General features: G+C 46.2%; 1 protein-coding gene across 1 annotated transcript in view; it reads left to right on the top strand.

The window, feature by feature from the left end:
• The window catches only part of ENDOD1 (endonuclease domain containing 1), a 35398-nt gene extending 28062 nt beyond the window's left edge, over positions 1–7336 (top strand). Inside the window, exon 2 of the mRNA XM_086338968.1 lies at positions 3156–7336. Coding sequence (XP_086195094.1) covers positions 3156–4358 — 1203 coding nt within the window. The 3' untranslated portion in view covers positions 4359–7336. The remainder of the gene's footprint in view (positions 1–3155) is intronic.
• Positions 7337–11291: the final 3955 nt, after the last annotated feature.

Raw genomic sequence — 11291 nt, 5'->3', positions numbered from 1 at the left:
TTCCAACACTATATTCTACCTTGTCATCAAACCATAGGGCCAATTTGGGGTTCATAACAATACAGTGACCATGGATGTGGGGTTCTGAAGAAGGCCAGGAAAAGGGAAAGGAAGATGTGTTCTCTCCTGCCTGTGCATCCTGACCACATCATTTAGTTTCTGCTTTGCCTGCAGAGGCTCAGAGCAGGGAGGTGCACAGGGCCCGCTGCGGAATTAGGTCCCAACCTCTGCAGTCACCTTGGGTCATCCTGGCCCGTTCCCATGTACCTGTGAGCTGTGGGCAGAAGAGACTCCGTTATGGCAGATATCTGGAGCCCATTGAACTCAAGTGGCCTGAGAGGACGTGGAAGCACCCGGCTTAGTCTCCTCTGACCTTAGCCACGGGAGACCATGCTCTGAAGTTTGAAAGTAAATCAACCCACAATCCTGGTTTCTGTCTAAAAGCAGGATGTTGTAGGCTGTCTCTTACACACAGGCACACACACACACACCCAATCTCGCTCTCTTCTTTTCTCCCCCCTCTCTTTTATCCCTCCCCTTTTCTTTCCCTGCCTGCCCTTTTTGGTTCCTTCCCCTTCTTTATCTAAGAATCTCTCTTCTCTGTTTGTGTTCCAGCCTGCCTTCTGTCCTTGAAGGCATTATTTCATTCCTGGGTGGCTCTTGGACAGAAGATGAACCAGTGTGTTGCCCTATGCTCTGTCACTGGCTACCAGTAAAAAAAAAAAACCCAGCTCCAGGCTTTCTCTAGATGGGATAAAGAAGCTACACCAGGCTAAATGCAGACACAGTACCCTAGTAAGCAGGGAGAATAAACAGGCACCCTAAAATTCCACCTAAGCCTCTACAATCTTGGCTCGGCCGTACCTTGATCTCATGATTCAGGAATGAGGCAGATATTTCCATGGGTTGTTTCTTCTGGCCATAGGAGAGCAAGGGCAGCTTTACAAAATGGATGAGCTTCTTATCTCTGTCCTCTAGGGGTGCGGTGGGAGTGGGGACCATCCAGGATCATTTCTAATTCAAAGTCTGGGGGCAGGGACGGAACGACCTTGAAGGGTGAGGCTATGGAATACTCCATTAGCTTTCGTGACTATTCCTGCTTTCACACCACCTTGCTCATCCGTTGCCCTCACTAAAGCTACTCATGCGTGCATGAGCATGCCTACATTTGCTGTTGCAGAGCTGGAGAAAGGCAGAGTGGGTTGCCCTCCCCACGTGAGGTACAGCAATCCACATGGCCTTGGCCCTCTTGGGTTTAGCAAGTGGCACCAACTCTAGGGAATCAATTAGTCAGAATTTACTTCTTTTAAGTCATTTCTTTTTTTCCTTTTGCAAGTAACATATAAATCATTTGTGGGTTGATGTAGGTAAGAGGTGCACCAAGAGAAACAAGAAAACAAGGGAAAAAATGTATCACTTGTATCCTTGGGAGTCGATCAGCCATAATGGACATTTTCATGTGTTTCAGACTTTTTTCTTGCTCATTTTTAGGCTTAAATTAATTTAAGCCTATTTAATTTAATGTTATTTTATAATCTATTTAATTTAATAATCTGCCTTTTCCTTTCAAAATTATAGCACATATTTCCCTATCATTACAAGTGCTTTTTAATGGCTTTGAGATATTTCCTTGATGGATATAACACTATTTAACTGTTCCTAGTCAATGGCACCCCACTCCAGTACTCTTGCCTGGAAAATCCCATGGATGGAGGAGCCTGGTGGGCTGCACTCCACAGGGTCGCTAGGAGTCAGAAACGACTGAGCAACTTCACTTTCACTTTTCACTTTCAAGCATTGGAGAAGGAAATGGCAACCCACTCCAGTGTTCTTGCCTGGAGAATCCCAGGGACGGGGGAGCCTGTAGGGCTGCCGTCTATGGGGTCGCACAGAGTCGGACACAACTGAAGCGACTTCGAAGCAGCAGCAGCAGTTTTTGAAAATGTAGGTTGGTTCAGCTTCCTGCTATTATAAATACTGCAGTGATCAGTTAATACTGATCTCAGATTAACAAGAGTGCCTTGAGATTCTCAAGTAGTAACGAATCTGCCTGCCAATGCAGGACACATGGGTTCGATTCCTGGGTTGGGAAGATTCCCTGGAAAAGGAAATGGAAACTTATTCCAATATTCTTGCCTGGAAAATCCCATGGACAGAGGAGCTGGGCAGGCTACAGTCCATAGGTCACAAAGAGTTGGACATGACTTAGTGACTAAAAAACAACAACAAGGTGAGATGCTAGTATGTGTCAGTCCTTGACTGGGTCCTATGTACAGGGTCCATGGTGTCAAGAAATTTATAGTCTAATTTGGGAGCTAAAAACAGAGTTTTGGGTCAGTCCTGACCTCTTTCCTTTCATCTTTTCAGATTGGCAAAGTGAAGTATATATTATACTGCTGAATTTAAAATGAATAAGAGCAGAACTAAGAGGGATGTGTGTGTGTGTGTATATATATATATATAATTATTGATATTTAGCACATAGTTCAATAGGCCTAGACAGAAAATACATTGTTAATAATAGCAAATATTATGAGGAGATGAAGTTTGAAGAGCAGCTGGTCAAATTTTATCTTGGCCTGGGAAGTATCTAATATAACTGACAATAATCTATACATGTCCCTCTATTTGATTTAAATTCTCTAGAGTTGATTGCTCTTTGTATATCCCAAAATATGCAAAATTCACTTAAGACTACGTTCTTTAAATTGCAGCTCATATTGGTGGCTGATTATCTGAATTCCAGTTCTGATTTTTACAAGCCTGCTGAGATTTACTTTTCCTCTTGCTTTCGTTTTTACAGTCAGTTTGAATCTCATGGAAAAACATTCCCGGAAAAGGGTATGACGTTTATAAAACCACAGCAGATTGAAAACCGGTGTTCTGATGGTGTATTTGTATGAGTGTGTGATAGGTGATTACTGTAGGTCGAGAGTGGAATAGACACAGAGAGTGGAAGAGGATATAGCTGACTTGAAAGATGCTTTCAGACACTAGGGTTGTGGGGTATTAGGACGAAGTGTGTGTGTACTTCCAGACCAAAGTGTTGGAAGTGTCTGTACAGTAGGGACTTCACTAGAGTCTGGGCAGAATGGTCCGAGGATCCTGGTCTGCTGTGAACAGGGACACATCTCAACCTTGCTCTCTCCTTTCAGATTGATGACCCCAACAGCAGCCTGGAGGAGGTGACGGATGAGGCCGAGGCCGTCAGGTCTGTGAACAAGCTGGGAAGCAGCCAAGCCTTGAATGAAGATTTCCTGGGCTCTGATTACCGGACCGGGCAGCTCTACCCGTTCTCCCTCAGCAGTGATCCCCACTCGGCCACCTTCACTCTCACAAACGCGGCTCCAATGACCCCGTCCTTCCAGGAAAGGTGGTACATGAATCTCAACAGCCTGATGGAGCGAGCTCTGACCCCGCAGTGTGGTGGTGGGGACGAGCTCTACATCATCACAGGCGCCGTGCCCTCGGACCTCAGGGTCAGAGACAGAGTGAGCATCCCGGAGTTTGTCTGGCTGGCGGCCTGCTGCGCGGTCCCTGCGGGAGGCTGGGCCATGGGCTTTGTCAAGCACACCCGCGACCGGGAGGTCATCGAGGATGTGATGCTGAGGGACCTGGAGAAGCTGCTTCCGTTCCACCTTCAGCTGTTCCAGAACAACTGTGGGGAAAGTGACCAAGACACAGAGAAAATGAAAAAAATCCTGGAGGTGGTTAACCAAGTCCAGGATGAGGAGCGGAGGCTGGACTCTGAGGGGGGCTCCGAGATGCTCTCCAGCGCGAGGGGAACCAGGTCTGCCCTGCCACCTCCGGAGACATCTGGGGAAGGGAGTAGCCTTCTGGGAGGCCTCCTGGGCTTTGTCGCTACCCCGTTCATCAAGCTTTGCCAGTTAATTTATTACCTTGCTTTCGGGATCCTGAAGTACACTGTGTATTTCCTCTGGTATGTCACCAAGCAGGTGATTAACGGTCTAGAAAGTTGCCTTTATCGCCTGGGGTCAGCCACCATCACCTACTTCTTGACCATCGGGGAGGAGCTGGGCAGCATTCCCTGGAAGGTCCTCAAAGTCACAGTCAGGATCACCAGGGCCGTGCTCCGGATCCTTTGTTGCCTGCTGAAGGTGGTCTGCCGCGTTGTGGGTGTCCCTGTCCGGGTGCTTGTGGACGTGGCCACGTTCCCCGTGTACACCATAGGCGCAGTTCCGATCGTCTGCAGGGACATTGCCATGGGCCTTGGTGGCATCCTCTCTCTGCTCTTTGACACAGCTTTTGGCACCATGGGTGGTCTATTTCAGGTCATCTTTACTGTCTGCAAGCGGGTTGGCTATAAGATTACTTTTGACAATCCTGGGGAGTTATAGAAAAAAAAATAATGAGTGCCCGGTCCCAGTGAATTTGATTTTTTTTTTTAATAGAGAAAGCTGGAATATTTTGTCTATACTATGGGTTTCTGTTCACTGTCAATTATATTTTGGCCTTTGGTGGGGGTGTCTGCCTGTTCCAACCTAACCCAAGAGACATGTTCAGGGTGGGATTATGTGTAGGTTGCCTGCTGGGATGTGGGTGAACTTCCAAGCCGTCCCCTTCAGTGAATCACTCTGATACAGGAGACCTTGTGAGAGATGCTGGTGTTCATTTGTGATCAGTAAAAATTACAGAAGGAGAATCTGGAAGAGGACCACTTTAAACCAAACTGTCTCTGAGAAAAGTAGAAAGGAATTTATTCCTGCTATCACTCTCTGAGACTCAAGACAAAACTGATATAAGTATTCCTGGCCAATTTGTTATCATTTTGCTTCTCTTTCTCCCCAGCTCAGCTGACTTGGTGAGGTGCAGACACTTCCTTGTTGAAATAGCTCTCTTAGGATATAGAATCTGTTACATCCCTTAGCTTTCCATGACTCCCGAGAATCTGTAAGGTGGTTTTGTTTCTCCAATGTTGAATTTTGCTGCATTTTTCCTTTGAGTTAATGGTAAGCATTATATGCAAATATGGCATAACAAATTCTGAATGCAAGGACTAAGATTGTTTGCCCCTTGAATGCTACCCAGGTATTAAAAAGGGGGTGCAAAAATCAGACCTCTGCTCTGAATAGGTGCCATAGGTCTGAGGATATCCTTAGCCAAGCTTGGATTAACTTGACATATATTAAATCTCTGGCTGAGAAAATGGAGCTCAAAGACCTACATGTTAAGCTAATATGAAAATTCATATCCTGCAAAATACTAGATCAGTCTTTCTTAAACTTCCAGCAAGTACCCAATAGAGTAAAATGCTCTGACTCTGTCCTTAAATGGTGGTTTTAGTATAAAGGTATTAAAAAAATAGTCAGAAAATTATAACTCTTCTGCCCATCTTGGCAAAAAAAAAAAAAATCATAGACACATATATCTAAGTTTATATGTACATAATCTTAATTCCGAATCATTATCTCAGGAAATTATTTTTATAGTGTGTTTGATGCTAGAAAACATAACTTTCCAATTAAAGCAAGTTATTTATGAGAGCTAATCTCCAATTTTTTGATCAAGCTCTTGTCATTTTAATTCTTGCACTGAAAAACGATAACAGGAGGAAGCCAAAGCTCCCAAACTTTGTTCTGCCTTCCAGAGCTGAGAGGGAATCACCTGGATTTTTCTGAGTGTTCTAGAGAGTTCCTGTGAGGTAGAATAGGACCCAGTGTAAACTACTGATTTGGGGGTGCAGGCCACCGTGCATCTGAAAGTTCAGTGCAGAGATCTGGGTCCAGAAAGGCAATGAGGGGAGAAGGATGGGCGAACCGTCGGCATCAAGTTGATGCCCAAGAAATGTGAGTGTGGTGAGAGTTACTTTTTTGCAGAAAAATAATGGAATTGGACCCGAAGTAGCAGGGCAGCCAGCAAGCTGCCATTCTGATCAGTTTGTTGCATGAGGTAGGGTAGTGGGACACCAGACCGTGAACCTGTCATAGGAAGTAATACACTAGATTATCTAAGACTCTTAAGCAGTATTTTACCAACACTTCTGTTGGTGACCGTAAAAATCTGTAGTCAGGCTTTCCTTCATTTCAGTAGTGTGAGGAGCCATGGAGGAGAAGAGTTTGCCTTGGTACTGATGGGTCAGGTAGAATCCTGCCAGATGAAAGAAAGGGAATTTCAGAGTGGACCAGAGAGATGGTCTGACCAGAGACAAGCTAGGCCTGACCAAAGCCACCTCTGATGAGGAAGCTGACGCCTGATGCTAACTGATGGTAGACCAGGAGCCAAGGTCTTCTGCTTGGATCCTATCTGAGGTGACATCCCACACCTTGGAGGTCAGATCTGTGTCTCCCTGGTCTACGGCGGGGTTTTCTCCATCATCCATCGAACAAACTGGACTCTGATGAATTAAATGGGTTTGGCCCATGTGATGAAGCAACTAGCCGTCCATGCGCACCAGTAGGGTTGTTGCCTCCTGTGGAATTAATGTCCCCTCAGAGTACCTATCTGCATACCGAAAGGCCCATGGGGGCCATCCATGGCAGCTGGAGCCCCTTGGCACCATGCAAGGAGCAGGGCATCTGAACTTTTCTTGAGAACCATTCGAAAATGTCTTCCTTTTCAGTTCTAGTTGTTTTGCGTCTTATTTATTTATTACGGTGTGGCCTTTTTTGAAATCTGGAAAGGGATAATAAAGGGAAAACTAATCCCCAAGGTTGGGTGGCTGAGAGCCTCCACTCTGGACTGTGGGTCTTTGTACCTGTGGCTCACCAGCCCCAGCAGGTGGCCAGACCGCTGGCCTGCCCCAGTGAGCTACTTTGGCCTTTGGGGTGGGATTTTGAATTGACGAGCCCCATCTCTGGCTGGAAGATTTTTCTGTGGCTCTGCTATGTTCTCAGGCCCTTGGCGAGGTCAGCCTTCTCTTCATCATTGCTGCGCTGACTTTCTAGTCTGGATCAGCCACGCCTTTGGACACTCCTCTGTTCCATTGTGCCTTTTGAGTGTTCGCTTCTCACTCAGCATCAGCACTTGCCCCTAAATGCAGATGAAGGAATCTGGAGAAGGAGCTAGAGTGAAACACTGGTCATTCATCCATCCAATGTCCATTTGAACATCTAAGTTGCAGAGATTGACAATACGTGCATCCCATCCTCGAGGAGTTCAGATATCTAGTGGGGAGGACGCGGTGAGCTGATCCATGTACCACATCGTGGTAAGCCTGCAATGGTACTAGCATCCCTGGAGCACAGCAGGAAAACCCACAAAACATGGACGTTGGGGAAGCCTTTATAAAGGGCGTGATGAGTCAATTTGACATTTTCAAGCTATGTACAATGCTGTGCACCTTGCAATGCTCAATAAAATAATTGTTGACAACTCATCAGCTGTTCTGGAAAATATATAAAGGGGGAGAATCTTGGAAGGAGGTTGGGGGTTATCTTTGATTTTTATTTTATTTTTTTCCATTTTCTTCTTGATTGACATTAACTCAAGCCATTTCCACTCCCACCTGGATTTTTTTCTTCTAATTTTTTAATCATACATGAGAAAACAGAGAGGTTAGACCAGTGAAACGGCCCTGGACCTTTTTTCCATGTTATTTCTCTGAAAAGCTATTTGAGACATGAAATATTTGAAGTACCCAGGAACCTACTGCTTCACTGATTCTGAATCACATAGGAAGTTATAGGAACACTCTAAATTTTTATTTTAGGAACACCACCCCCCGCCCCCCGCCACAGTGTGAGATATGACACAGTCTCTGGAGGGAGGTGGTCTTCTGTGGCCTTTAGTAGGGCTTTCAACCCTGGGATGGTTGAGTGGTGGTCTTCTCAACACAGGTGGTCTTCTGTGGCCTTTGGTAGGACACTCAACCTTGGGATAGCTCTTGCCTTCCCACTGTGGGCTGGGTCTTATGTGTGATTTGATGTCTTGTTCAGCATTTCACCTAAACCTGTCACCCACTGAGGTTTCAAAATGTTACACTAGGAGCCGTGTAGTGTAGACTCCTTGGCCTTCATAAATGGGCTCTCAGAATTCTCACTCTTTCTCTCTCTAAGTATTTTCTCCCAGATCATGGCTTGATTTCTAATAATTACATTCCAAACTTTTTTTTTTTTGATTTGGAGTATAGCTCATTAACAATGTTGTGATAGGGGGCTTGCCTGCTGGCTCAGTGGTAAAGAATCCACCTGCCAATGCAGGAGATATGAATTTGATCCCCGATCTGGGAAGATCCCACCTGCCAGGGAGCGACTAAGCCTGTGCACCACAACTTCTGAGCCTGCACTCTAGAGCCCAGAACCACAACTACTGAGCCCACTGCTGCAACCTCAGGCTCGCCCTAGAGCCTGTGCTGTGCACCAGGAGAAGCCCGCACACCTCAACTAGAGGGGAGCCCCTGCTGCTGCAACTAGAGATAAGCCCTCACAGCAACGAAGACCCAGCACAGCCAAAACAATTAAGTAAGTAAATTATACATAATATAACAATGTTGTGATAATTTCAGGTGGACAGCAAAGGGACTCAGCCATACATGTACACGTATCCATTCTCCCTTAAACTCCCCTCCCATCCAGGTTGTCACATACCACTGAGCAGAGTTCCCTGTGCTATGCAGTAGGTCCTCACTGGTAATCCATTTTAAATAAAATATTATTTTTAAGCTTAAATTTCAACACGGAAAACACTGAGACCACTTGTCTTTGTTGATTGTGTGCCATTCAGTTGGTGTTCATAAGGAGATGCTCTCAGCAGAGGATCAAGGTCACTCCTAGAGGGCGTGTTGCCTAATGTAAGAGCCCAGACCCTGGAGTCAGAATGACTTAGGTTCCAGTCCAGGCTTCACTTCTTAAAAAGCTTGTGATACTGGGGAAGGTCCCACCCAAAGCCTCAGCTTCCTCGTCTATACAATTGGGCTAATTATCACTACCCACCTCAGAGAATTGTTATGAGAATTCAGTGAGTTAATGAAGATGAAGCGTTATTCCCATGCCTGTCACATGGGAGCACCCAGTAAATGTTAATTGTTGTTGTAGAGCTATTGTTGGTCATAATATCCGTGCATCTTGAGTGAAATGAGTTGAGTTGCCTTAGACGTCAGGACGTTTCTGGATCAGAGCTGGAAAGGCGAGGGTTAAAGTACAGTCTGGAAGTTGAGGTCGGGAATGAAAATGAAGGAATCCAGAGCCTCATCGGTGGTATCAGTGTATCTGAAGAGACAGGCAAGGGCTGGAGCTAGATTCTAGAAAGAGGGATTCTGAGAACAAGAGCTCTACTTGTTTTCAGCACCTATTCAGAAAGCGATCCCCAGGTTGCTCAGTGGTAAAGAATCTGCCTGCCAATGCAGGAGACACAAGAGATGTGGGTTCCATCCCTGGGTTGGGAAGATCCCTTGGAGGAGGGCATGGCAACCCACTCCAGCATTCTTGCCTGGAAAATCCCATGGACAGAGAAGCCTGGCGGGCTGCAGTCCCTGGGGTCGCAGAGAGTCAGACACAATAGCGCATGCGCTCAGGAAGGGAGGCATGAGCATCTCTGGTCTCTGGAGTAGAGAAGTATTTCCCCTCCAGACCCTTCCTTGCTCAGTCCGTAGTTTTATAACAGATTCAGTTTCTCAGGAACCCCAGTATTTCAAAGAGAGTTAACTAGAGAATATGTACACATTAAGGCTGAAAAGGATGACCTTCCCTGTAAATAGTCAACCTTCTTTATAGTCAGTCTCGTGAGTTAAAGCATTATGAATTTGTCCCCAAAGATTAATTGATCCTGGAGCATTGATTAGGTAGGATCACTGGATCCCCTTAGTTAATCCTTAGATCTCACCCTAGAATGACCAGCCCTTCCCCCCACCAACTCTACACGAACCAGGAACAACCTCCAAGAGGTCCTGCCTCTCAGCTGCAGTGCCATCCTTGGGTGATCGAGTCCCATCCAAAGCAGATGCTGACAACACATTTGGACTTTGGAGGCTTGAGTAGGATATAAAACCACCTCCTATCACTGAAGATCGCATACCCTTTAAAAATAAGAGACTATTTTTATAAAGAAGAATCCATACTAATCAAATGAACCAAGAGATAATTTTGATGAATAACTAAGAAATTGTAAGAGGTCTACGTATCCTCTGTGTCCTAACTTGACCCTCTTAATGGATCACTCTGATTCAAACATTAAAATTAGTCATGCTGGTGGATACCCAGAGCTCGTGGGCTTAGCTCTTGAACGACCCTTTTCATTGGCAAGTCCCACACCCTCCTTCTTGACCACTTTGCCCAGCATCTGTTCATCCCTCTGCCTCCCACTGTAACTGAAGCACTGATTAGGTACCTTCCAGGTTTCTAAGATTTGACCCTTCAGGACAAGTTCTGCCTCTTTTAATCTTGATCTAGTTATATCCCCAGAGAGATCACTTTTCCAGCCAGAGCCACTTCCTCTGGACAGTTGCTCAGGCAGCTCCAGCTGGAGGGGACCAGCCTCGTGGGCACTTACACACGACCCAAAGGCTCCTGGGCAGTAGGACACGCTGGCCCAGAGTTATATGTGTCTAACTGGCCTGACAGACTTCTCCAGAGAAGACCTGTAAAACCTGAGCCAGAGGACTGCTGTACATTTGTTTACTGTGAAAGCAAGAGGAGAATGTGTGATGTACAGTGGAAATGTGTACAGAATAAAGCATGCTAAGTCACTTCAGTCGTGTCCGACTCTGTGTGACCCCATAGACGGCAGCCCACCAGGCTCCGCCATCCCTGGGATTCTCCAGGCAAGAACACTGGAGTGGGTTGCCATTTCCTTCTCCAATGCACGAAAGTGAAAAGTGAAAGTGAAGTCGCTCAGCCGTGTCTGACTCTTAGCGACCCCATGGACTGCAGCCTACCAGGCTCCTCTGCCCATGGGATTTTCCAGGCAAGAGTACTGGAGTGGGGTGCCATAGGCTTCTCTCTGGATCCTAACAAATCTACCTCTTATTGCTTTGTCTCTCAGTGAATTTTTGCAATGAGACATCAGAGCCTGAGTTTCATTAGTTTTGGCCGGGCTTGAGTCCCGGGAGAGAGCTGAAGGACAGGAGGAAAAAGCAGTGGGAAAAACATGCCAAGGAATCCCCTTTATAGCCCGCCGGAAAATTTGCTAAATATCTGACCGGTGCTCACAGTTTCATTGGTCTGACTTTTGGCACAGAGAAGAGAAAGGACAGAAGAGCCCCCACCGGCTTGTGTAACAGCTACTGGGGCTTAGCAGATAGCGCCTTTGGGACATGCTGAGGAGTAGCCTCTCCAGAGTCCCTCAGTTGTGCCCCTGCCTAAGCCTGTTTGCAGGAGGTTCGAGGAAACAAGAAA

Source organism: Bos grunniens, chromosome 15 (genome assembly GCF_055505025.1).
Source record: "Bos grunniens cultivar Pamir isolate PY7600 chromosome 15, Bosgru_T2T1.0, whole genome shotgun sequence".
Classification (NCBI taxonomy): domain Eukaryota; kingdom Metazoa; phylum Chordata; class Mammalia; order Artiodactyla; family Bovidae; genus Bos; species Bos grunniens.
The sequence above is the reverse complement of the archived record's forward strand: the minus strand, read 5'-3'. Positions and strand labels throughout refer to the sequence as shown.